The 27,973-nt window shown below is 41.3% G+C and overlaps 2 protein-coding genes across 2 annotated transcripts; both read right to left on the reverse strand.

Annotated features, from left to right (window-relative positions):
- Positions 1 to 3,783: 3,783 nt before the first annotated feature.
- Positions 3,784 to 10,700, reverse strand: LOC135536609 (zinc finger protein 501-like). Its single transcript, XM_064962895.1, has 4 exons — positions 10,173 to 10,700; positions 9,335 to 9,432; positions 9,022 to 9,199; positions 3,784 to 5,715 (listed from the first exon to the last, which is right to left on the reverse strand). Exons 1-4 carry the CDS (start codon positions 10,459 to 10,461, stop codon positions 4,832 to 4,834), a joined length of 1,449 nt encoding a protein of 482 aa, XP_064818967.1. The 5' UTR covers positions 10,462 to 10,700; the 3' UTR covers positions 3,784 to 4,831.
- A 4,475-nt stretch (positions 10,701 to 15,175) lies between these two features.
- On the reverse strand, positions 15,176 to 27,925 carry LOC135536607 (zinc finger protein ZFP2-like). Its single transcript, XM_064962893.1, has 5 exons — positions 27,696 to 27,925; positions 21,449 to 21,720; positions 20,894 to 20,991; positions 20,589 to 20,763; positions 15,176 to 17,597 (listed from the first exon to the last, which is right to left on the reverse strand). The coding sequence occupies exons 1-5, from the start codon at positions 27,923 to 27,925 to the stop codon at positions 16,750 to 16,752; spliced, it is 1,623 nt and encodes a 540-aa protein (XP_064818965.1). The 3' UTR covers positions 15,176 to 16,749.
- Between the last annotated feature and the right edge of the window lie 48 nt (positions 27,926 to 27,973).

Below are 27,973 nucleotides of genomic sequence, written 5' to 3' on the forward strand. Positions count from 1 at the left end.
GAGTTGGCGCTTTGTTGTTCCTGAAGGAGCGTCCCGTCCAGTCCATTATACGTCACGAAAGAAGCATCACCTGAAAGACGCTCATCGCCATCTGCTGACTGGAGGGGGTAACGCAGTTTGTAAACAATAGTTACAACACTTTTTGGATTGGAAAGAACGTCATAATTATTTAACAATAAGCTGATATATTTTCTCTTCCAAATAATACGTTCCTGTTCACAGACGTAGAAGCGTAATATGAATATGTAGATGATGAATAAATACTTGTATGAATAGGTACCGTGTTAATACACATTTTCTCTGTTCATTTTTCACAATCGTTTTTGTCTAGATGTGACCATACTCTTCCCTTAAAGCCACGCTCTATAATATACAAATCAACAGAGCAAATGCATCACATGCAAATAGCACTTGATTATCTGTAGTGCTATACACGGAGTCTACAAAACATCAAGAGCAGCTGATTTTTTAAACTTTGAGACAATTGAGGCATGGATTAACTCTAATTAACTCTAATGAACTTATCCTCTGCAGCAGAGGTAACTATGGGTCTTCTTTTCCTGTGGAGGTCCTCATGAGAGCCAGTTTCATCATTGCGCTTGATGGTTTTTGCGACTGCACTTGAAGAAGCTTTCAAAGTTCCAGAAATTTTCCGGATTAGAACATAGTAAAAATAAAGAAAAACCCTCAAATGAGTAGGTGTATGAGTAGGTGTAGGTGTAGGAGTAGGTGTATGAGTAGGTGTATGAGTAGGTGTAGGAGTAGGTGTATGAGTAGGTGTATGAGTAGGTGTAGGAGTAGGTTTAGGTGTAGGAGTAGGTGTAACCAAGGTGTAGGAGTAGGTGTATGAGTAGGTGTAGGAGTAGGTGTAACCAAGGTGTAGGAGTAGGTGTATGAGTAGGTGTAGGAGTAGGTGTAGGTGTATGAGTAGGTGTAGGAGTAGGTGTAGGAGTAGGTGTAACCAAACTGTAAGTTCCTCTACACAACGTCCTTTTAGAGAATTTGGCAGTACGTCCAACCGACCCCATAAATGCAGACCACGCAGACCACACCCACCCAGGAGACTGAGACCAGACCACACCCACCCAGGACCTCCACATCCGGCTTCTTCACCTGAGGAGACTGAGACCAGACCACACCCACCCAGGACCTCCACATCCGGAGACTGAGACCAGACCACACCCACCCAGGAGACCAGACCACACCCACCCAGGACCTCCACATCCGGAGACTGAGACCAGACCACACCCACCCAGGAGACCAGACCACACCCACCCAGGACCTCCACATCCGGCTCCTTCACCCCAGGAGACTGAGACCAGCCACCAGGACAGCTGATGAAACCTAGTAGAATGTCTCTCTGTCATAAAGCCCTTTTGAGGGGAAAAACTCATTCTGATTGGCTGGGCCTGGCTCGTCAGTGGGTGGGGCTATGCCCTCCTAGGCCCCTCCATGGCTGCACCGTGCCCAGTCATAATGAAGTCCATAGATCAGGGCCTAATACATTTGACATTGACTGATTTCCATATATGTTTTATTTTATTTATTTATTTCATCTTTATTTTAACCAGGTAGGCAAGTTGAGAACACCTTTATTTAACCAGGTAGGCTAGTTGAGAACACCTTTATTTAACCAGGTAGGCCAGTTGAGAACACCTTTATTTAACCAGGTGGTCAAGTTGAGAACACCTTTATTTAACCAGGTAGGCAAGTTGAGAACAAGTTCTCATTTACAATTGCGACCTGGCCAAGATAAAGCAGCGCAGTTTGACACATTCAACGACACAGAGTTACACATGGAGTAAAACAAACATACAGTCAATAATAACGTATAAACAAGTCTATATACGATGTGAGCAAATGAGGTGAGATAAGGGAGGTAAAGGCAAAAAAAGGCCACAGTGGCAAAGTAAATACAATATAGCAAGTAAAACACTGGAATGGTAGATTTGCAATGGAAGAATGTGCAAAGTAGAAATAAAAATAATGGGGTGCAAAGGAGCCAAATAAATAAATAAATAAAGTAGGGAAAGAGGTAGTTGTTTGGGCTAAATTACAGGTGGGCTATGTACAGGTGCAGTAATCTGTGAGCTGCTCTGACAGTTGGTGCTTAAAGCTAGTGAGGGAGATAAGTGTTTCCAGTTTCAGATTGTTGTAGTTCGTTCCAGTCATTGGCAGCAGAGAACTGGAAGGAGAGGTGGCCAAAGAAAGAATTGGTTTTGGGGGTGACTAGAGAGATATACCTGCTGGAGGGCGTGCTACAGGTGGGTGATGCTATGGTGACCAGCGAGCTGAGAAAAGGGGGGACTTTACCTAGCAAGGTCTTATAGATGACCTGGAGCCAGTGGGTTTGGCGACGAGTATGAAGCGAGGGCCAGCCAACGAGAGCGTACAGGTCGCAATGGTGGGTAGTATATGGGGCCTTGGTGACAAAACGGATTGCACTGTGATAGACTGCATCCAATTTGTTGAGTAGGGTATTGGAGGCTATTTTGTAAATGACATCGCCAAAGTCGAGGATTGGTAGGATGGTCAGTTTTACAAGGGTGTGTTTGGCAGCATGAGTGAAGGATGCTTTGTTGCGAAATAGGAAGCCAATTCTAGATTTAACTTTGGATTGGAGATGTTTGATGTGGGTCTGGAAGGAGAGATTACGGTCTAACCAGACACCTAGGTATTTGTAGTTGTCCACGTATTCTAAGTCAGAGCCGTCCAGAGTAGATGTTGGACAGGCGGGCAGGTGCAGGTAGCGATCGGTTGAAGAGCATGCATTTAGTTTTACTTGTATTCAAGAGCAATTGGAGGCCACGGAAGGAGAGTTGTATGGCATTGAAGCTTGCCTGGAGGGTTGTTAACACAGTGTCCAAAGAAGGGCCAGAAGTATACAGAATGGTGTTGTCTGCGTAGAGGTTGATCAGAGACTCACCAGCAGCAAGAGCGACATCATTGATGTATACAGAGAAGAGAGTCGGTCCAACAATTGAACCCTGTGGCACCCCCATAAAGACTGCCAGAGGTCCGGACAGCAGACCCTCCGATTTGACACACTGAACTCTATCAGTGAAGTAGTTGGTGAACCAAGCGAGGCAATCATTTGAGAAACCAAGGCTGTTGAGTCTGCCGATGAGGATGTGGTGATTGACAGAGTTGAAAGCCTTGGCCAGATCAATGAATACGGCTGCACAGTAATGTTTCTTATCGATGGCGGTTAAGATATCGTTTAGGATCTTGAGCGTGGCTGAGGTGCACCCATGACCAGCTCTGAAACCAGATTGCATAGCAGAGAAGGTATGGTGAGATTCCAAATGGTCGGTAATCTGTTGGTTGACTTTGCTTTCGAAGACCTTAGAAAGGCAAGGTAGAATAGATATAGGTCTGTAGCAGTTTGGGTCAAGAGTGTCCCCCCCCTTTGAAGAGGGGGATGATTTATTTATTTATTTATGTATTTATAGTTGTCCAAATGTACTGTACTGTGAATCGTTGAAATTGTTGCATGTTGCGTTTATATTTTTGATCAGTATATATATATATATGTCATAGAGAATTCATATTCCATATTATAAAGTATATAAAGTAAATATGAATTCTCTATGACATATTTGTTACGTTTTATCAGACTTTTATGATATTAAAGTGAAGAATGGCGCTGAAGGAGATGGCTGACGATCCCGTAACCAACTAAGGTGGATATTGATCCAACACCTGCCGCTTATTCAAACCAGCCCACTGGGCACAGACATCAGTTCAACATCTAGTTTCTATTTACATTTATTTTGAGTCGTCAACTAAAGTGAATTCAACATGAAATCAACACAAAATGTCAACTGTCATTGGATTTAGGTTGCAAGTTGGGTGGAGTCCAAGTCAAACCAAGTCGCTTTATTTCTGAGCTCAGAGAGAATAACAGAGTTACACAGTGCAGTGTAGACAGTCTGAATTCCTGAAGCATTGAGTGATGAGCACATATCTTTATAGTTTCCTGTTCCTGGGCGGGACTTTATTCATACAAGGATGCAGGTGCAGCTGGTTTGCAACACAGGATGATCCTCCCAAGAACAGGAGATTATAATAGGACAGTTTCACAAGGTTAGTCACATACTCAGTTATGTGGACACACAAACAATTAACATTTTCCATTACAGTCTGAATATTTTCATTTCATTAAATCATCAGTGGGCCAACAATGCAGATGTCAACAATGGAACAAATGCATCACATCCAAATATTACATTTACATTTACATTTAAGTCATTTAGCAGACGCTCTTATCCAGAGCGACTTACAAATATCACTTGATTATCTGTAGTGCTGGAGGAATGACACACCCAGATAAACACACACACAGAGTTTTAAAAAGGACCATTTAAACACATGAAATCTTATCTACCCTACATTGAAACTGACATAACTCCATATTAAATCAATGTTTTCTAATAAAAACATAAAAATATATGTTTGAGTATACTTGGTACAATTCAATTTCATATGGTTTAAACAGGTTAACACATTGTCAGTCAACAATATAAGACAACGGGAGCACTGTGTATGTTCTCTGATGAATTTTAAGTCAGTGTGATGTGAAATATCAATTTACACACTAGGATAAGTAATTATTCTCTCCTGTGTGGATTCTCACGTGACGTTTTAGTGACTGTGATGAGCAATATCTTTTCCCACAGTCTGAGCACTTGTAAGGTTTCTCCCCTGCGTGCAGTCTCACATGTTCTTTCAGATTTCTTAAATGGGTAAAACACTTTGCACACTGGGAGCAATGGAAAGGCCTCTCCCCCGAGTGTATCCTCTCATGAGCTTTCAGATTTCTTAAGTGGCTTTACCAAGAGTGTATTCTCTCATGAGCTTTCAGATTTCTTAAGTGGCTAAAACTCTTTCCACACTGGGAGCAATGGAAATGCTTCTCCCCTATGTGTATTAGCTCATGAGCTTTCAGGGTTCCTGCCTGGCTAAAACTCCTTCCACACTGGGAGCAATAGAAAGGCTTCTCACCTGTGTGTGTTCGCTCATGAGCTTTCAGGATTCCTGACTGGCTAAATCTCTCACCACACTGGGAGCAATGGTATGGCTTCTCCCCTGTGTGTATTCGCTCATGAGCTTTGAGGGTGTCTAACCTCTTAAAACTCTTTCCACACTGGGAGCACGGGTGTGGCTTCGCTCCTGTGTGTATCCTCTCATGTCTTTTCATGCTAACTAAATGGTTAAAACTCTTCCCACAATGTGAGCAGTAGTAAGGCTTCTCCCTTGTGTGCAGTCTCATGTGTTCCTTCAGGCTTCCTGACTGGCTGAAACTCTTTCCACACTGGGCGCAAAGGTATGACTTCTCCCCTGTATGTATTCGCTCATGAACTTTCAGGCTTCCTGACTGGCTAAAACTATTTCCACACTGAGAACAATGGTATGGCTTCTCCCCTGTGTGTATTTGCTCATGGGTTTTGAGAGTGTCGAACCGCTTAAAATTCTTTCCACACTGGGAGCAATGGAAAGGCCTCTCCCGCGTGTGTGTTCGCTCATGAGCTTTCAGATTTCCTAAGTGGCTAAAACTCTTTCCACACTGGGCGCAATTTTGTGTCTTCGGTTCTGCGTGTCCCCTCTCATGCCTGTTCAGGCTTCCAAACTTGGTAAAACTCTTTCCAATCTGGGAGCAGAGGTGTCGTCTTGCTGGTTTGGACGTCTCTGGTTCCTCCGAGGTTGGTTTTCCTCCTGCCAAAGACAGTGTTTATTTAAAGAGAGACGTGAATGAAATCTCCACATCATAAAACTGCCTTGCTATGAGGTTTAATCTCAATCAGATCCCTCAATAACCCAAGGCCAGTTTCCAAACATTTCATAATTTAAAACAAATGATGTTGTAGAGCTTCCTGGTAACTACTGATATGTTTACATTACTTATCTTTATTTCTGTTTTACAAGTCAGAACACAAACAACGAGACAGTTCTATGACACCCAAGACACAGACATCGCTAGATTCCTATCAGCAGGTGGTTCTAAATATATAACCTTCACAGCTGTATGATACAGAATGTGACCTACACACTTCCTTAAACATAAAATGAGAAGTAATTCTGTGTGGAAGTCCAAAACTTGGAAACAGACACAAAGCTCATTAGTAACATCTCCCTGTTGTTGAAAGGGTTCGACACAACGGCTTTTTATTATTTAGACATTCACACAGAGTATATAGTGTATATAATAATGTAGGCACCGTGTATATAATAATGTAGGCACCGTATATATAATAATGAAGGCACGTATATATAATAATGTAGACACTGTATATAGTGTATATAATAATGAAGGCACCGTATATATAATAATGTAGACACTGTATATAGTGTATATAATAATGTAGGCACCGTATATATTGTATATAATAATGAAGGCACAGTATATAGTGTATATAATAATGTAGGCACCGTAGATAGTGTATATAATAATGTAGGCACCGTATATAGTGTATATAATAATGTAGGCACCGTGTATATAATAATGAAGGCACCGTATATAGTGTATATAATAATGTAGGCACCGTATATAGTGTATATAATAATGAAGGCACAGTATATAGTGTATATAATAATGTAGGCACCGTATATAGTGTATATAATAATGTAGGCACCGTATATAGTGTATATAATAATGAAGGCACCGTATATATAATAATGAAGGCACCGTATATAGTGTATATAATAATGAAGGCACCGTATATATAATAATGAAGGCACCGTATATAGTGTATTTAATAATGAAGGCACCGTATATAGTGTATATAATAAGGTAGGCACCGTATATAGTGTATATAATAATGTAGGCACCGTATATAGTGAATATAATAATGTAGGCACCGTATATAGTGTATATAATAATGTAGGCACCGTATATAGTGTATATAATAATGAAGGCACCGTATATATAATAATGTAGGCACCGTATATAGTGTATATAATAATGAAGGCACCGTATATATAATAATGAAGGCACCGTATATAGTGTATTTAATAATGAAGGCACCGTATATAGTGTATATAATAATGTAGGCACCGTATATAGTGTATATAATAATGTAGGCACTGTATATAGTGTATATAATAATGTAGACACCGTATATAGTGTATATAATAATGTAGGCACCGTATACCTGTTCAGGGGAGGAATGACAGATTTGTCGGGGGTTTGAACTTGCAACCTTCCGGTTACTTGTCCAACGCTCTAACCACTAGGCTTCCCTACCGCCCCACATCATCATATTTGTATATGTTTTACGTTACTTGTTTATGGTTCATTGAACAAACATTGGAAACTGTGTTTAAAACCTTTACACTGAAGATCTGTGAAGTTATTTGGATTTTTATAAAGTATCTTTGAAAGACAGGGTCCTGAAAAAAGATATGTTCATTTTTTTGTTGAGTTTATGTTTTACAGGTTGAAAAGTATTATTTTTTTCTCTCAGACAAATAAAAAATTCCAGCTGCAAGACAAAGGCCATAGCTGTAATAAAATAACGAATGAACTGGCAAAGCAGCAGAGCGAGGCCCGCATCCAGCAACGTCACGAGTCACGTTTTGCAGCTGTTTCAGTACAGCACTACAGGGAGAGAGAGGGGGAGAGTGGGAAATCTGAGGTTTGTAGTTTTTCAAGTCATTGCCTTTCGAATATAAAGTGTAAATTGGGTCATATTGCACTTTCCAAGGCTTCCACTAGCTGTCAACAGTCTTTAGAATCTTGTTGCAGGATTCTACTGTGAAGGGGAGCGAATAAGAGCTGTTTGACTAAGGGGTCTGGCAGAATGCCTTGAGCAAAGTCACACGCTCGCGGCCGTGAGAGCGAGCTGCGTTCCTTTTCATTTCTAAAGACAAAGGAATTGTCCGGTTGAAACATTATTGAAGATTTATGATAAAAACATAATAAAGATTGATTATATACATCGTTTGAAATGTTTCTTCGAACTGTAATAGAACTTCTTTGACTTTTCATCTGGACTTAGTGCCCGCGCCTTGTGAATTTCGATAGGTGAACTAAACCGTTAACAAAAAGGAGGTATTTGGACATAAAGATGAACTTTATCGAACAAAACAAACATTTATTGTGGAACTGGGATTCCTGGGAGTGCATTCTGATGAAGATCATCAAATGTAAGTGAATATTTATAACGCTATTTCTGACTCCACAACATGGCGGGTATCTGTATGGCTTGTTTTTGTGGCTTCACTCTGTCCTCAGATTATTGCATGGTTTGCTTTTTCCGTAAAGCTTTTTTGAAATCTGACACAGTGCTTGCATTAAGGAGAAGTATATATTTAATTATATGCATAACACTTGTATCTTTTATCAAAGTTTCTGATGAGTATTTCTGTAAATGAATGTGACTCTCTGCAAATTCCGCTGGATGTTTTCGGGGCAGAACATTACGGAACATAACTCTCCAATGTAAACTGAGATATTTGGATTTAAATATTAACTTTATCGAACAAAACATACATGAAGTCCTATGAGTGACATCTGATGAAGATCATCAAAGGTTAGTGATTAATTTTATCTCTTATTTCTGCTTTTTGTGACTCCTCTCTTTGACTGGAAAATGGCCCTATGTTTTTTTTGTGACTAGGTGCTGACCTAACATAATCATATGGCGAGCTTTCGCTGTATAGCATTTTTGAAATTGGACACGATGGCTAGATTAACAAGAGGTTAAGCTTTAATTTGGTGTATTGCACTTGTGAATGTATGAAAGTAAAATATTTCCCAAAAATATTTTTTCATTTCGCACTCTGCCATTTCAGCGGATGTTGTCGAGGGGTTCCGCTAGTCTTAAGAAGTTTTAAACACTTCACAACTAAGCACGCTGAAAATGAACAAGAGTTCTGCAGAGTTGCACACACTGTCAAACTTCTCCGCCAACCGATAGCACTTCCGGCTCTCTGTGGAGAGAGAACTTTGCTGGTTGTCCTGGCAACAGATACCAGTGGGCAGATCTATTGTTTTTGTTCAAACTAAACTACAGCACTTACTTTGATGTGTCAAATCTGATCCGTTCTTCTCCGCTCCTCCTCTCACAGTTCCACTCAGCCCCGTTGTTTTCCTGCAGTCCACCAGCAGCACAGACAACCTCTTCATACCCAGCAGTAAGGTGCTACCGGGAGAGGCACGATACAGGGACTCAGGGAGGGAGGAAGGGCTAGCGTTGTCCTGGTAACCATAAAGAGGGGACACAGACACATATCATTATGGATGCTGATGTCACTGTTGACATGAAGTGCTTTACAGAAACCCAGCCCAGACCCAGATAGAGCAAGCTGTATGCTAGACCAGACCAAGCTGTACCATCTGGTGTTCTGATCTGGAGAGACTCTTCTCTTCCTCGTCAGCATCAGGATGTTGTTGAAGCTCCCCAGAGGATCCACCATATTCATGTCCCTCTCCTGTGTGAACGAGAACATCAAACAGGTGGTAAACTTATGATCTACTACTACAATCACATAGGGTCTTACAAGAGGCATTAATATCTCTAAACAGGGCCTAAAATGCAAATGTTAAAGGGATGTTCCACGAAATGGGTGCCTGTTGCATCCCTTTGATATTTAAGTAGAAATTATGCACAAATTTTGAATTTTAAAAGTATGTTATATTAGATGAGGTGCACTTTAATATAGACCACATGGATAATTAAATGTAGGGACCATATATAGTGTATATAATAATGTAGGGACCGTATATAGTGTATATAATAATGAAGGCACCGTATATAGTGTATATAATAATGTAGGCACCGTATATAGTGTATATAATAATGTAGGCACCGTATATAGTGTATATAATAATATAGGCACCGTATATAGTGTATATAATAATGAAGGCACTGTATATAGTGTATATAATAATGAAGGCACTGTATATAGTGTATATAATAAGGTAGGCACCGTATATAGTGTATATAATAATATAGGCACCGTATATAGTGTATATTATAAGGTAGGCACCGTATATAGTGTATATAATAATATAGGCACCGTATATAGTGTATATAATAATGTAGGCACCGTATATAGTGAATATAATAATTTAGGCACCGTATATAGTGTATATAATAATGCCATTTAAAAACCACACATTAGTTCAACAACGGCATAGTTTGTGCCCCTGTTTTTAAGACAGTACTCACTGGTGTTAATCTGATATTCTGTCTCCTCCTCTTTCACTCCCAAAACGTCTTCCTCCTTCACTTTTATTGAGATAGCATCCTCTTCCTCTCTAAAAGGTTCTTTCTCTTCTTTCACTATAACAGCCTCCTCTTCCTCCTTTTTCATTCTGAAAGGTTCTTCCTCTCCTTTCACAGTCATATCCTCCTCTTCTTCTTCTTCTTTCACGACAATGTTCATCGCCAGAGATTCTTTCTCCGTACAGCAGACCTCCTCTTCTTTAGCAGGGGAGGAGTAGTTTAGTGAGCTCATGGTCAGTGATGTTAGCTAGCTAGCATTAGCGACTAGCCTAGTGAGCAACAATCTTTAACAAGTTTGCAAATTGAACATGCAAATTAGGTTCAAGTTGACCCGTTAATACGTCAACTGAACTGCGTTTACAACACTGAGATTACATAATGTACATTAACATGGTCTAAAGCGTCAATCTTCCAGTTTTATGTTGGCTAGCAAGCTACCGAGGTAGTTGAAAGAGTTGGCGCTTTGTTGTTCCTGAAGAAGGGTCCCGTCCAGTCCATTATACGTCACGCAAGAATCATCACCCGAAAGACGCCCATCACGTCATAACAATTTAACAATAAACAGATATATTTTCTCTCATGTCTTACAAATAATAAGTTCCTGTTCACAGACGTAGAAGCTTAATATGAATATGTGGATAATGAACAAATACTTCTGTGTTGCCATCCTGTTAGAAGGTAACAGACTGTTTTATTACAGCGGTAACGATGGATTTTCATTGTGTTCCATGGTGTTTATCTCCCCCTAGTGGAGCTTTCTGGTACTTAGAAAGACTGTACGAAAACAGTAAGTGGAGAATTCGTTCTGCGCGCATAGAAGCAGCGCTAGGGTTCAGGTCTTTCAGTGCAGTTATATCTTGTCACGCTTCAGCCTCTGAAAATATTTGTTTGTAAGTTCGTTTCAAGCATGTTGCTAATGATGATAATCTTGTTATTGATAGAATTGCTTACTTATCAATGTCAGTTGGTTGCATTTACTCACACAAATTACCTTGCCATTCATGTATGCCGTCAGCTGTATTCCTGCTCGTGCGTCATGTAAACGAATTGTAAAACATACAATACTGAAGTTTTGTTACTGTTTCTGGTGTAATATGCTTTGTTATTGTACAGAGGTGGTTGCACATTATTAGAGTAATTAAAGGAGTTAGCCAATTACCATATGAGTAACAATTAGCTATATGGTTTGGCATCATGCCAGATACATGGTACATTGGCACGTGCTTTGTATTTATGCAACTTCAACTTGAAATGTATAATGTAGAGCTACAGTATGTCGGTGTGAATTGAATACTAAAATTATAATGTAGAGCTACAGTATGTCGGTGTGAATTGAATACTAAATGTATAATGTAGAGCTACAGTATGTCGGTGTGAATTGAATACTAAATGTATAATGTAGAGCTACAGTATGTCGGTGTGAATTGAATACTAAATGTATAATGTACAACTACAGTATGTCGGTGTGAATTGAATACTAAATGTATAATGTAGAGCTACAGTATGTCGGTGTGAATTGAATACTAAATGTATAATGTAGAGCTACAGTATGTCGGTGTGAATTGAATACTAAATGTATAATGTAGAGCTACAGTATGTCGGTGTGAATTGAATACTAAATGTATAATGTAGAGCTACAGTATGTCGGTGTGAATTGAATACTAAATGTATAATGTAGAGCTACAGTATGTCGGTGTGAATTGAATACTAAATATATAATGTAGAGCTACAGTATGTCGGTGTGAATTGAATACTAAATGTATAATGTAGAGCTACAGTATGTCGGTGTGAATTGAATACTAAATGTATAATGTAGAGCTACAGTATGTCGGTGTGAATTGAATACTAAATGTATAATGTAGAGCTACAGTATGTCGGTGTGAATTGAATACTAAATATATAATGTAGAGCTACAGTATGTCGGTGTGAATTGAATACTAAAGTATATTCTTTTCTGTATTTTGTAGTTTCACAACCTAAACATTTTTAATATTAATTCAAGAAAAGTCACGCCTTGGAAGTTTTATTGACGACTTAGTTGTTAGCCATCTATCTGTCTAGTTTTGCATGGGAACGCACCTCAAGGGCAGAATAACTTAGATGAATAGGTAGCGTGTTCATACACAGTTTCTCAGCTCACTTTTCACATTAGTTTTAATCTAGATGTGATGGTACTATTCCCTTAAAGCAACGCTCTATAAAATACGAATAAACCTGTAAACAACAGAGCAAATGCATCACATGCAAATAGCACTTGATTATCAGAGGGGTCATATAGAACTACCCAGACATTCCAAATATTACTTGATTATCAGAGGGGTGTATTATGACATCAGATAGAACTACTCAGACATTCCAAATATCACTTGATTATCACAAGGGTGTATTATGATGTCAGAACTACTTGCCCTGCTGGACACAATAGAGCAAATGCATCACATGCAAATAGCACTTGATTATCTGTAGTGCTTTACACTGAGTATACAAAACATTAAGAACACCTGCTCCTTCCATGACTTAGACTGACCAGGTGAATCCAGGCTAAGTGATGTCACAAGTTAAATCCACTTCAATCCATGTAGATGAAGGGGGGAAGGTTAAATAAGGATTTTTAAGCCTTGAGACAATTGGAGGCATGGATTATGTGTGTGCCATTCAGAGGGTGAATTGGGAAGACAAAATATTGAAGTGTCTTTGAACGGGGTATGGTATTCGGTGCCACGCTCACCGGTTTGTGTCAAGAACTGCAACTCTACAGTTTCCCATGTGTACCAAGACTGGTCCACCACCCAAACAGTAGCAGTCAATGCAGTTTAAGATTTGAGAGTGTGTGCAAAGCTGTATTTGTATTAGTCAGGGACAGCTCTACTGGGAACAGCTACCAGTGGTCAGATCTATTGTATTTGTTCAAACTAAACTACAGCACTTACTTTGATGTGTCAAATCTGATCCTTTCATCTCTTCTCCTCCTCTCACAGTTCCACTCAGCCCTGTTGTTTTCCTGCAGTCCACCAGCAGCACAGACAACCTCTTCATACCCAGCAGTAAGGTGCTACCGGGAGAGGCACGACACGGGGACTCCGGAAGGGAGGAAGGGCTTGCGTTGTCCTGGTAACCAAAAAGAGGGGACACAGACACATATCATTATGGATGCTGATGTCACTGTTGACATAAAGTGCTTTACAGAAACCCAGCCCGGACCCCAAAAGAGCTGTATGCTAGACCAGACCAAGCTGTATGCTAGACCAGACCAAGCTGTACCATCTGGTGTTCTGATCTGGAGAGAATCTTCTCTGTCTCGTCAGCATCAGGATGTTGTTGAGGCTTCCCAGAGGATCCACGATAGTCATGTTTCTCTCCTGTTTAAATGAGGACATCAAACAGATGGTAAACATATGATCTTCTATTGCGATCACAGAGTCTTACAAGAGGCATTAATATGTCTAAAAGGGGCCTAAATGGCCACTTTCATCATGATTTCTAAATATATTGTTTGTGATGCAAATGTGAAAGGGTGACTTTCACTTTTACTTGAGTCATTTTCTATTAAGGTATCTTTACTTATATTCAAGTATGACAATTGGGAACTTTCTCCACCACTGAGGCATGAAAATGTCTAAAAAGGGCCACTTTCATCATGATTTCCTAAAACATTGTTTGTGATGCAAATGTAAAAGGGTCGTTCCATAAAATGGTTGCCTTTTGCGTCCCTTTGTAATTTTAAGTAGAAAATATGCACCAATATAGAATTTTAAAAGCCTGTTATAAGTATAAGAATTCAACACATCCAATTTAAAAGTCCCTTAAACATATGTACCAATGGCAGATTGCCCCTTAATAAACAATTCCTACAGTACAGAACAACATATTCAAGTGTAGAACTTCAGTATAATGCCCCTTTAAAATCACACATTAGTTCAACAACTGCATAGTTTGTGCCCCTGTTTTTAAGACAGTACTCACTGGTGTCAATCGGTACTTCAGTCTCTTCCTCCTCCTTTTTCACTCCCAAAACGTCTTCCTCCTCCTCTTTAATTGAGATAGCCTCCTCTTCCTCTTTCACTCCAACATGTTCTTCCTCTTCTTTCACGACATTCTCTTCTTCTTTCAATGTTATGGCATCTTCCTGCTTTTTGATTCTGAAAGCTTCTACTTCCGCCTCTTCCACTCTGACAACCTCTTTCCCATCTTCCTCTTTCACTGTGATATCATCCTCTTCTTCTTTCAAAGCAATAGCCTCCTCTTCCTCCTTTATCATCCTGAAAGTTTCTTCGTCTCCTTTCACCAGAGCTTCTTTCTCCGTTGAGTTTAGTGACCTCATGCTCCGGGAGATTAGCCTAGTGCCGTATCTCGTTAATACATTTGCAATTTTAAGCAAATTGCGTTTAAATGAACCAGTAGATACGTAAACAGAATTATGTTTAAAACACCAAGAGTAATATACACAGGATTGGTTGAAAGCGCTTCAATGTTTCGGTTTTATGTTGGCTAGCAAACCACCGCTTTGGTTGAATCAGAAGCCTTTTGTCGCTGTTGAAGAAGCCTCCTGTTACCGTCCACCAGATTATACGTCACGCAAGAAACATCACCTGAAAGACTCATATCGCCATCTGCTAACATTTAATTGACAACGTTTTTGGGAAAGCTTTTCAATCAACCAGGAGATGGTTGTCATTAGCGTCATTGTTAACAGGTATACAAATGCACACTCAGACAGGGGCATTTCCTCTTCTATATATAACATGCGTTTTTCTGGATTTTTTGTTGTTGTTATTCTGTCTCTCACTGTTTAAATAAACCTACCATTAAAATTATAGACTGATAATTTCTTTGTCAGTAGGCAAATGTACAAAATCAGCAGGGGATCAAATACTTTTTCCCCTCACTGTATATTATATTATAAAATAAGGATCTGCTGGAGTCCAAGTCAAACCAAGATTCTTTATTTCTGAGCTCAGAGAGAATAACAGAGTTACACAGCGCAGTGTAGACAGTCTGAATGCCTGAAGCATTGAGTGATTAGCACATATCTTTATAGTTTCCTGTTACTGTGAGGGACTTTATTCATACAAGGACACAGGTGCAGCTGGTTTGCAACACGGAATGATCCTCCCAAGAACAGGAGCTTATAATAGGACAGTTTCACAAGGTTAGTTACATACTCAGTTATGTGGACACACAAACTATTAACATTTTCCATTACAGAGTCTGAACATTTTCATTTCATTAAATCATCAGTGGGCCAACAATGCAAATGTCAACAATGGAACTAATGCATCACATCCAAATATCACTTGATTATCTGTAGTGCTGGAGGAATGACACACCCAGATAAACACACACACAGAGTTTTAAAAAGGACCATTTAAACACATGAAATATCCCTGTATTATCCCTGTAATATCCCTGTATTATCCCTGTATTATCCCTGTAATATCCCTGTATTATCTCTGTATTATCCCTGTAATATCACTGTATTATCCCTGTAATATCCCTGTATTATCCCTGTAATATCCCTGTATTATCCCTGTAATATCCCTGTATTATCCCTGTAATATCCCTGTATTATCCCTGTATTACCCCTGTATTATCCCTGTATTATCCCTGTAATATCCCTGTATTATCCCTGTATTATCCCTGTAATATCCCTGTAATATCCCTGTATTATCCTGTATTATCCCTGTAATACCCCTGTATTATCCCTGTATTATCCCTGTATTATCCCTGTAATATCCCTGTAATACCCCTGTATTATCCCTGTATTATCCCTGTATTATCCCGGTAGTATCCCTGTAATATCCCTGTATTATCTCTGTATTATCCTGTAATATCCCTGTATTATCTCTGTATTATCCCTGTATTATCCATGTAATATCCCTGTAATATCCCTGTATTATCCCTGTATTATCCTGTAATATCCCTGTATTATCCCTGTAATATCCCTGTATTATCCCTGTAATATCCCTGTAATATCCCTGTAATATCCCTGTATTATCCCTGTAATATCCCTGTATTATCCCTGTAATATCCCTGTATTATCTCTGTATTATCCCTGTAATATCCTGTAATATCCCTGTATTATCCCTGTAATATCCCTGTAATATCCCTGTATTATCTCTGTAATATCCCTGTAATATCCCTGTATTATCCCTGTATTATCCCTGTAATATCCCTGTATTATCCCTGTAATATCCCTGTATTATCCCTGTATTATCCCTGTAATATCCCTGTAATATCCCTGTATTATTAGGATTCTTTGTATAAGTACATTTTACATACATTTTCATCTGGTATAAACAAGAACACATTGTCAGTCAACAATATAAGACAACGGGAGCACTGTGTATGTTCTCTGATGAATTTTAAGTCGATGTGAAATATCAATTTACACACTATAAGTAATTATTCTGTGCTGTGTGGATTCTCACATGATGATTAAGTAACTGTGATGAGAAATATGTCTTCCCACAGTCTGACCATTTGTAAGGTTTCTCCCCTGTGCGCAGTCTCATGTGTTTTTTCAGGCTTCATAATTTGGTAAAATTCTTTGCACAGCGGGAGCAGGCTTCTTCCCTGTGTGTATTCGCTCATGGGCTTTCAGGTGTCCTAACTGGCTAAAACTCTTCGCACACTGGGAACAGTGGTAAGGCTTCTCTCCTGTGTGGGTTCTCACATGAACTTTAAGTGACTGTGATGAGTAATATGTCTTCTCACAGTTAGAGCATTGGTAAGGCTTCTCCCCTGTGTGCAGTCTCATGTGTTCTTTCAGATGTCCTAAATAGACAAAACTCTTTGCACAGTGGGAGCAGTAGTAAGGTTTCTCCCCTGTGTGTATTCGCTGGTGAGTTTTCAGGCTTCCTGACTGGCTAAAACTCTTTCCACACTGGGAGCAGTGGTAAAACTTCTCCCCTGTGTGTATTCGCTCATGAACTTTCAGGTTTCCTAACTGGCTAAAACTACTTCCACATTGGGAACAGTGGTAAGGCTTCTCCCCTGTGTGTATTCGCTCATGAGCTTTCAGGTATCCTAACTGGCTAAAACTCTTTGCACACTGGGAGCAGTGGTAAGGCTTCTCTCCTGTGTGGGTTCTCACATGAACTTTAAGTGACCATGATGAGTAATATGTCTTCCCACAGTCTGAGCATTTGTAAGGCTTCTCCCCTGTGTGTATTCGCTCATGAGCTTTCAGGCTTCTTAACTGGTTAAAACTATGTCCACACTGGGCGCAATGGTGTGGCTTCTCTCCAGTGTGTGTCCTCCCATGTCTTTTCAGGCTTCCTGGCTTGGTAAGACGCTTTCCAATCTGGGAGCAGAGGTGCCGTCTTGCTGGTTTGGACGTCTCTGGTTCCTCCAAATTTGGTTTTCCTCCTGCCAAAGACAATGTTTTTTTTTAAAGAGAGACCAAAATTAAATCTCCCCATGATAAAAGTGCTTGCTATGAGGTTTAATCCAAATAAGAGCCCTCAACCTGAGGCCAGTTTTCAAACATGTAATAATTTAAAATAAATTATGTTGTAGAGCTTCCTGGTAATTACTGATATGTTTACTTACTTTTTAATTAATTATGTTTTAGAAGTCAGAATACAAACAACTAGAAAGTTCTAGGACCCTCAGACATTGATGGATTCCTATCAGGTGGTTCTAAATATATATATCATAGTTGTAATAATTTGACTTTTTCCATATGCACCAACACTTATTTCTATCAAATTTTGTGCACAAATTTGTTAACATCCTTTTGCCAAGATAATCCATCCACCTGACAGGTGTGGCATATCATGAAGCTGATTAAACAGCATGGTCATCACACAGGTCCACTGTGTTGTGCTGGGGACAATAAAATGCCACTCTAAAAATTTGCAGTTTTGTCACACAACGCCACAAATGTCTCAAGTTTTGAGGGAGTGTGCAATTGGCATGCAGGCATATCCACTGGAGCTGTTACCAGAGAATTGAATCTTAATTTCTCTACCATAAGCCACCTCAAATGTTGTTTTAGAGAATTTGGCAGAACATCCAACCAGCCTCACAACCGCAGACTACGTATAACCATGCCAGTCCAGGACCTCCACATAGTCTTAGACCAGCCACCCGGACAGCTTCATTGGCTGGGCCTGGCTCCCCAGTGGGTGGGACTAGCTCCCCAGTGGGTGGATGGCTGCGCCCCTCCCTAGTAATGTGAAGTCCATAGATTAGGGCCTAATTTATTTACATTGACTGATTTCCTTAAATGAACTGTAAATAATTGAAATTGTTGCAGGATGTTCTCAATGGTGCAGCTGTAGAACTCTTTGAGGATATGAGGACCCATGCCAAATCTTTTCAGTCTCTTGAGGGGGAATAGGTTTTGTTGTGCCCTCTTCACAACTGTCTTGGTGTTTTTGGACCATGTTAGTTAGTTGGTGATGTGGACAACAAGGAATTTAAAGCTCTCAACCTGCTGCACTACAGCCCGGTCGATGAGAATGGGGGCGTGGCTCGGTCATCCCTTGCCTGTAGTCCACAATTACCTCCTTTGTTTTGATCACGTTGAGGGAGAGGTTGTTGGCCTGGCACCACATGGCCAGGTCTCCGATCTCCTCCCTATAGGCTGTCTTGTCGTTGATCAGGGCTATCACTGTTGTGTCATCGGCAAACTTAATGATGGTGTTGGAGTCATGCCTGGCCGTGCAGTCATGAGTGAAAAGTGAGTACAGGAGGGGACTGAGTACGCACCCTGAGGGGCTTCTGTGTTGAGGATCAGCGAAGTGGTGTTGTTTCCTACCTTCACCACCTGGGGGCGGGAAGTCCAGGACCCAGTTTCACAGGGCGGGGTTCAAACCCAGGGCCTTGAGCCTAATGATGAGCTTGGAGGGTACTATGGTGTTGAATGCTAAGCTGTAGTCAACTTCTATGGTATTGAATGCTGAGCTGTAGTCAATGAACAGCATTCGTACATAGGTATTCCTCTGGTCTAGATGGAATAGGGCAGTGTGATGGCGATTGCATCGTCTATGGACTCGGCAAGAAAATTGAAGTGGGTCTAGGGTGTCAGGTAGGGTGTCAGGTTGAGGTGATACGATCCTTGACTAGTCTCTCAAAGCACTTCATGATGACAGAAGTGATTGCTACAGTCATTTAGTTCAGTTACCTTTGCTTTCCTGGGTATGGGAACAGTGGTGGACATCTTGAAGCATGTGGGGACAGCAGACTGGGATAGATTGAATATATCCGTAACAGGTGTGCCTTGTTAAAAAGTTAATTAGTGGAATTTCTTATCTTCTTTATGCGTTTGAGCCAATCAGTTGTGTTGTGACAAGGTAGGGGGGAGACAGCCCTATTTGGTAAAATACCAAGTCCATATTATGGCAAGAACAGCTCAAATAAACAAAGAGAAACGACAGTCCATCATTACTTTAAGACATGAAGGTAAGTCAACATCAAAAATGTCAAGAACTTTCAAAGTTTCTTCAAGTGCAGTCACACAAAACTTGAAGCGCTATGATGAAAACTGTCTCTGACGAGGACCGCAACAGGAAGGGAAGACCCAGAGTTACACCTCTGCTGCAGAGGATAAGTTCATTAGAGTTAACTGAACCTCAGATTGCAGCCCAAATACATTCTTCAGAGTTCAAGTAACAGACACATCTCAACATCAACTGTTCAGAGGAGACATCGTGAATCAGGCCTTCATGGTGCTGCAAAAAAGAAACACCACTAAAGGACACCAATAAGAGGAAGAGACTTGCAAGAAACATGAGCAAGGGACATTAGACCGGCGTAAATTTGTCCTTTGGTCGGATGAGTCCAAATTTGAGATGTTTGGTTCCAACCACCGTGTCTTTTTCCACAGTGAAGCATGGAGGTGGTGGTGTGATGGTGCTTGCTGGTGACAATGTCTGCAATTCATTTAGAATTCAAGGCACACTTAACCAGCATGGCTACCACAGCATTCTGCAGCGATATGCCATCCCATCTGCTTTGCGCTTAGTGGGACTGTCATCTGTTTTTCAATGGAGGACAATGACCAAACACACCTTCAGGCTATATAAGGGCTATTTGACCAAGAAGGAGAGTGATGGAGCGCTGCATCAGATGACCTGGCCTCCACAATCACCCAATTTAGATGGTTTGGGATGAGTTGGACCGCAGAGTGAAGGAAAAGCAGCCAACAAGTGCTCAGCATATGTGGGACCTCCTTCAAGACGTTTGGAAAATCATTCCAGGTGAAGCTGGTTGAGAGAATGCCAAGAGTCTGCAAAGCTGTATTTGTATTAGTCGGGGACAGCCCTAATGGGAACAGATATCAGTGGTTGTCCTGGTAACAGATACCGGTGGGCAGATCTATTGTATTTGTTCAAACTAAACTACAGCACTTACTTTGATGTGTCAAATCTGATCCTTTCTTCTCTTCTCCTCCTCTCACAGTTTCACTCAATCCTGTTGTTTTCTTGCAGTCCACCAGCAGCACAGACAACCTCTTCATACCCAGTAAGGCGCTACCGGGAGAGGCACGACACGGGGACTCCGGGAGGGAGGAAGGGCTAGCGTTGTCCTGGTAACCATAAAGAGGAGACACAGACACATATCATTATGGATGCTGATGCCACCGCTGTCATGAAGTGCTTTACAGAAACCCAGCCCAGACCCAGATAGAGCAAGCTGTATGCTAGACCAGACTGTACCATCTGGTGATCTGATCTGGAGAGACTCTTCTCTGTCTCGTCAGCATCAGGATGTTGTTGAGGCTCCCCAGAGGATCCACCATAGTCATGTGTCTCTCCTGTGTGAATGAGAACATCAAACAGATGGTAAACGTATGACCGTCTATTCCAATCACAGACTCTTACAAGAGGCATGAATATGTCTAAAAAGGGCCTAAAATGGCCACTTTCATCATGATTTAATAAAATATTGTTTGTGATGCTCAGGGTCGTTCCACGAAATGGGTGCCTTTCCCGTCCCTTTGATATTTTAAGTAGAGATTATGTTTCAATAGTGAATTTTAAAAGCTTGTTATACTAGATGGGGGGGACTTTAATATAGTCCACATGGAGAATTAAATACATCTAATTTAAAAGACCCTGAAATATATGAACCAATGGCAGATTGACCCTTTAACAATTTATACAGTACTGAACAACATATTCAAGTGTAGAACTTCAGTAGAATGCCACTTTAAAACACCACATTAGTTCAACAACGGCATAGTTTGTGTCCCTGTTTAAGACAGTACTCACTGGTGTTAATCTGATATTCTGTCTCTTCCTCTTTCACTCCCAAAACGTCTTCCTTCTTCACCTTTGTTGAGAAAGCATCCTCTTCCTCTCTAAGCGGTTCTTTCTCTTCTTTTCCTATAACATCATCCTCTTCGTCCTTCACTATAACAGCCTCCTCTTCCTCCTTTTTAATTCTGAAAGGTTCTTTCTCTCCTTTCACTGTAATATCCTCCTCTTCTTCTTTCACGACAATGTTCAGCGCCAAAGCTTTTTCTCCGTACGGCAGACATCCTCTATTTTAGCAGAGGAGTAGTTTAGTGAGCTCATGGTCAGTGATGTTAGTTAGCTAGCTAGCATTAGCGAATAACCTAGTGCTAGGCTCAGTATCAATATTTAACAAGTTTGCAAATTGAACCAGTAGCCATCTTCTTTAGCAGGGGAATAGTAGTTTAGTGAACTCATGGTCAGGGATGTTAGCTAGTTTGCTAGCTAGGTAGCATTAGCGGCTTGGCTCAGTATCAATCTTTAACAAGTTTGCAAATTGAACAAGCAAATTAGGTTCAAGTTAACCAGTTAATACGTCAACAGAAATGTTTTTAAACACTGAGATCAGCTAATGAACATTAACATATTTAAATCCTGAATGTTTCAGTTTTATGTTGGCTAGCAAGCTACCGAGGTGGTTGAAATAGTTGGCGCCTTGTTGTTCCTGAAGAAGCGTCCCGTCCAGTCCATTATACGTCACGCAAGAAGCAACACCTGAAAGACGCACATCGCCATCTGCTGGCTGGAGTGGGTAACGCAGTTTGGAAACAATAGTTACAACACTTTTGTATTGGAAAGAACGTCATAATAATTGAACAATAAGCTGATATTTTTCATCTTTCGTCTTACAGATAATAAGTTTCCTGACAACACAACAGTGGTTGGCCTGATCACCGACAACGATGAGATGGCCTACAGGGAGGAGGTCAGAGAACTGGCAGTGTGGTGCCAGGACAACAACCTCTCCCTCAATGTGAGCAAGACAAAGGAGCTGATCGTGGACTACAGGAAAAGGCGGGTTCGAACAGGCCCCCATTAACATTGACGGGGCTGTAGTGGAGCAGGTCGAGAGTTTCAAGTTCCTTGGTGTCCACATCACTGTCATGACGTTGGCCTGATGGGCATAAATACCTCTTCCGCCCTTTTCTCTTCTCTAACCTACTGAGGTTACATTTAAAAACCCCTTGGTTAACATAGAGATTCTGGGAACATCAGAAGGTGGGGGGGAAATGAACTATATTCTGGTAATCCGACCAATTGAACATATGCAGTGGTACTTAATGAATATGATGTCAGTTTGGTTGTTCAGTTCGGTATACACCAATTATACCAAACATTTGGAACAACTTCCTAATATGGAGTTGGACCCTCCCCTTCTGACCAATGGAACACATGGAGTGGTACTTCATAAATATGATGTCAGATCGGTTGTCATCTGAGACGTTCTCATCAATGATAAGATGACATCAACTCTGCACTGGAAAGTCTCACACGTCAGAGTTATCAGATTCACATGGAATTGTTTGTTCAATTTAAATGTTTGAATATTAAATTATTTGTGATGGGATGAAATGTGATTTTAGCTTCTAAAAATGTGAGATTTGGATTTTCATAAGATAGGGCTGCTCAATCAGTGGCCCTCCCCTGCGAAGGGACAAAGGCTGTAAAACTTTTCAAACACACCCTCCTCTTCCTTCCTATATAAGCTCTTGACTACAACATAACTATCTGTTCCCATGAGGTAGGATGACGATCCTATGTCAGAATGGTTCAGATAAAACTACAAGAACGAAGCCAACATCAGCATGAGCTTTGGTTGCGAATGGTATGAACTTTGAACTCTTATTCACGACAGAAGTTATACCTCCCAGCTGTTTGAGTGAGCGACCGCAGCTGCAAACGGTAGGTTAGGAAGGAACAGACAGAGTATCCCATCTACCACACAACGACGTTACTACAATTTATCCAAGTGACCACCAGAGACATTCTTCAAAGGACAGAGGACTCGGTTTGGCAACACGGTCTTCCATCTACCACCAACCTACTGAAGCGCAGCTCAGAGGAAATATTTATTGCATTTTACTTTTCCAAATGGGCGGTAATTTAGAATGCATAAGATACTGTATTTACGATAGCACAGCTTCGCCTCTGTTCCAGTGTCCCACTCTTTCACTCAAACCCCGCCCATTTTCCTTTGTGTAACAGCTGTCATATCTGTTCCGCCCGCTAGGGACATTTCCCATGACGTAAAGAATTATCCAGGTATAATTAATTCTTTGTATATGTTATTCTGTGTGATTAGTTAGGTATTTAGTAAATAATGAATTAAACCCAATTTTGTATTGCTGATTCAACTTGTTAGCCAGGATTCTTGCAGATAACCAAGAATTTACAACTTTCAGAATATGAGACTGAAGTAAGATGACGATTCATGTTGACTGCTATTGATGTAAAATATTGCTAAATCAGAGAAATTATTTTATAGAATAGCATGTCATAGCAATTAATCCGGCATAGCCAAAGACACGACATCACCAACAAACTATCATCGTCCAAACATACCAAGACAGTCTCAGGAGACTGAAAAGATGTGGTACGGGTCCCCAGATCCTCAAACGGATCTACAGCTGCATCCTGACCAGCTGCATCATCGCCGTGCACGTGACTCTGTACACTGATAGTGTTAGCCAGCTAGCTAGCTAGGGCGGGCAAGTTAACTGGCCCTGTTGTCGAACATACATTTCAACTCAGTTTTTCACAATTCCTGACATTTTAATCCTAGTAAAAATTCCCTGTCTTCGGTCAGTTAGGATCGCCACTTTATTTTAAGAATGTGAAATGTCAGAATAATAGTAGAGAGAATGATTTCTTTCAGATTTTATTTCTTTCATCACATTCACACTGGGTCAGAAGTTGACATACACTCAATTAGTATTTGGTAGCATTGACTTTAAATTGTTTAACTTGGGTCAAACATTTCGGGTAGACTTTCACAAGCTTCTCACAATAAGTTGGGTGAATTTTGGCCCATTCCTCCTGACAGAGCTGGTGTAACTGAGTCAGGTTTGTAGGCCTCCTTGCTCGCACATGCTTTTTCAGTTCTGCCCACACATTTTCTATAGGATTGAGGTCAGGGCTTTGTGATAGCCACTCCAATACCTTGACTTTGTTGTCCTTAAGCAATTTTGCCACAATTTTGGAAGAATGCTTGGGGTCATTGTCCGTTTGGAAGACCCATTTGCAACCAAGCTTTAACTTCCTGACTGATGTCTTGAGATGTTGCTTCAATATATCCACATAATTTTAATTCCCCAAGATGCCATCTATTTTATGAAGTGCACCAGTCCCTCCTGCAGCAAAGCACCCCCACCACATGATGCTGCCACCCCCGTGTTTCACGGTTGGGATGGTGTTCTTCGGCTTGCAAGCCTCCCCCTTTTTCCTCCAAACATAACAATGGTCATTATGACCAAACAGTTCTATTTTTGTTACATCAGACCAGAGGACATTTCTCCAAAAAGTATGATTTTTGTCCCCATGTGCAGTTGCAAACCGTAGTCTGTATTTTTTATTGCAGTTTTGTAGCAGTGGCTTCTTCCTTGCTGAGTGGGCTTCCAGGTTACGTCGATATAGGACTTGTTTTTACTGTGGATATAGATACTTTTGTACCTGTTTCCTCCAGCATCTTCACAAGGTCTTTTGCTGTAGTTCTGGGATTGATTTGCACTTTTGGCACCAAAGTACGTTCATCTCTAGGAGACAGAACGCGTCTCCTTCCTGAGCAGTGTGACTGCTGCGTGGTCCCATGGTGTTTATACTTGCGTACTATTGTTTGTGCAGATGAACGTGGTAGGTGCCTTCAGGCATTTGGAAATTGCTCCCAAGGATGAACCAGATTTGTGGAGGTCTACAATTATCTTTCTGAGGTCTTGGCTGATTTCTTTGGATTTTCCTATGATGTCAAGCAAATAGGCACTGAGTTTGAAGGTAGGCCTTGAAATACATCCACAAGCGAGTCACAATGGGCGGCCTAAACGGCATGCAGACATTTACCCCTATCTAGTGTACATGCTGGACAAGTTTCATAGTATGGAATCACTTCTGAGTGTCTGGATAAACTTCCACTGGATCAAAGCTTCAGCCAGGTAGGAAACATGGTAGTGACAACACATGGAGTTGGGTTGGATATAGTCATGGTAGGACACATGATAGTGACAACACATGGAGTTGGGTTGGATATAGTCCGGGTAGGAAACATGGTAGTGACAACACATGGAGTAGGGTTGGATATAGTCATGGTAGGACACATGATAGTGACAACACATGGAGTTGGGTTGGATATAGTCATGGTAGGATACATGATAGTTGCAACACATGGATATAGTCATGGTAGGATACATGATAGTGGAAACACATGGAGTTGGGTTGGATATAGTCATGGTAGGATACATGATAGTGACAACACATGGAGTTGGGTTGGATATAGTCATGGTAGGATACATGATAGTGGCAACACATGGAGTTGGGTTGGATATAGTCATGGTAGGATACATGATAGTGACAACACATGGAGTAGGGTTGATATAGTCATGGTAGGATACATGATAGTGACAACACATGGAGCTGGGTTGGATATAGTCATGGTAGGATACATGATAGTGGAAACACATGACGATGGGTAGGATATAGTCATGGCAGGACACATGGTAGTGACAACACATGGAGTTGGGTTGGATATAGTCATGGTAGGATACATGAGAGTGGCAACACATGGAGTTTGGTTGGATATCGTCATGGTAGGATACATGATAGTGGCAACACATGGAGTTGGGTTGGATATAGTCATGGTAGGATACATGATAGTGGCAACACATGGAGTTTAGTTGGATATCGTCATGGTAGGATACATGATAGTGGCAACACATGGAGTTTGGTTGGATATCGTCATGGTAGGATACATGATAGTGGCAACACATGGAGTTGGGTTGGATATAGTCATGGTAGGATACATGATAGTGACAACACATGGAGTTGGGTTGGATATCGTCATGGTAGGATACATGACAGTGGCAACACATGGAGTTGGGTTGGATATAGTCATGGTGAGATACATGATTGTAGCAGCACATGGATATAGTCATGGTGAGATACATGATTGTAGCAGCACATGGATATAGTCATGGTGAGATACATGATTGTAGCAGCACATGGATATAGTCATGGTAAGATACATGATTGTAGCAGCACATGGATATAGTCATGGTAGGCTATAGTATTCTATTTTAAACTCAATTGTGTTGGTCATTGTTACTAAGTGCAGCATTTTTTCCAGTTCAAAATATATTGTCATCAGATTGTGTTGCTTTTTCATCTTTGTTGTTGTTGTTGGGGATGCCCCTTGTGTTGTTGTTGTTGTTGGGGGATGCCCTTTGTTGTTGTTGTTGGGGGATGCCCTTTGTTGTTGTTGTTGGGGGATGCCCTTTGTTTTGTTGTTGTTGTTGGGGGATGCCCTTTGTTTTGTTGTTGTTGTTGGGGGATGCCCTTTGTTTTGTTGTTGTTGTTGGGGGATGCCCTTTGTTGTTGTTGTTGGGGGATGCCCTTTGTTTTGTTGTTGGGGGATGCCCTTTGTTGTTGTTGTTGGGGGATGCCCTTTGTTTTGTTGTTGTTGTTGGGGATGCCCTTTGTTTTGTTGTTGTTGTTGGGGGATGCCCTTTGTCTGGATGTTGTTGTTGGGGGATGCCCTTTGTTTTGTTGTTGTTGTTGGGGGATGCCCTTTGTTTTGTTGTTGGGGGATGCCCTTTGTTTTGTTGTTGTTGTTGGGGATGCCCTTTGTTTTGTTGTTGTTGTTGGGGGATGCCCTTTGTCTGGATGTTGTTGTTGGGGGATGCCCTTTGTTTTGTTGTTGTTGTTGGGGGATGCCCTTCGTTTTGTTTGAGCCCCAACCCGAGTATTCAGCTTATCCACCTCTGGTCTCTTGGCCATCCCTTATGGGAGGGCAGCTCCCACTGAGCCCAGTCAATAGTAGAGTCCCTGTCTATCTATCCCCTGAAGCTAGGATAGCAGAGACCCTGCCCATCTTCCCCCTGAAGCTAGGATAGCAGAGTCCCTGTCCATCTTCCCCTGGAGCTAGGATAGCAGAGACCCTGCCCATCTTCCCCCTGGAGCTAGGATAGCAGAGACCCTGCCCATCTTCCCCCTGGAGCTGGGATAGCAGAGACCCTACCCATCTTCCCCCTGGAGCTGGGATAGCAGAGACCCTGCCCATCTTCCCCCTGGAGCTGGGATAGCAGAGACCCTGCCCATCTTCCCCCTGGAGCTGGGATAGCAGAGACCCTGCCCATCTTCCCCTGGAGCTGGGATAGCAGAGACCCTGCCCATCTTCCCCCTGGAGCTGGGATAGCAGAGACCCTGCCCATCTTCCCCTGGAGCTGGGATAGCAGAGACTCTGCCCATCTTCCCCCTGGAGCTAGGATAGCAGAGACTCTGCCCATCTTCCCCCTG

This window comes from Oncorhynchus masou, unplaced genomic scaffold, assembly GCF_036934945.1.
Source record: "Oncorhynchus masou masou isolate Uvic2021 unplaced genomic scaffold, UVic_Omas_1.1 unplaced_scaffold_643, whole genome shotgun sequence".
NCBI lineage: Eukaryota > Metazoa > Chordata > Actinopteri > Salmoniformes > Salmonidae > Oncorhynchus > Oncorhynchus masou.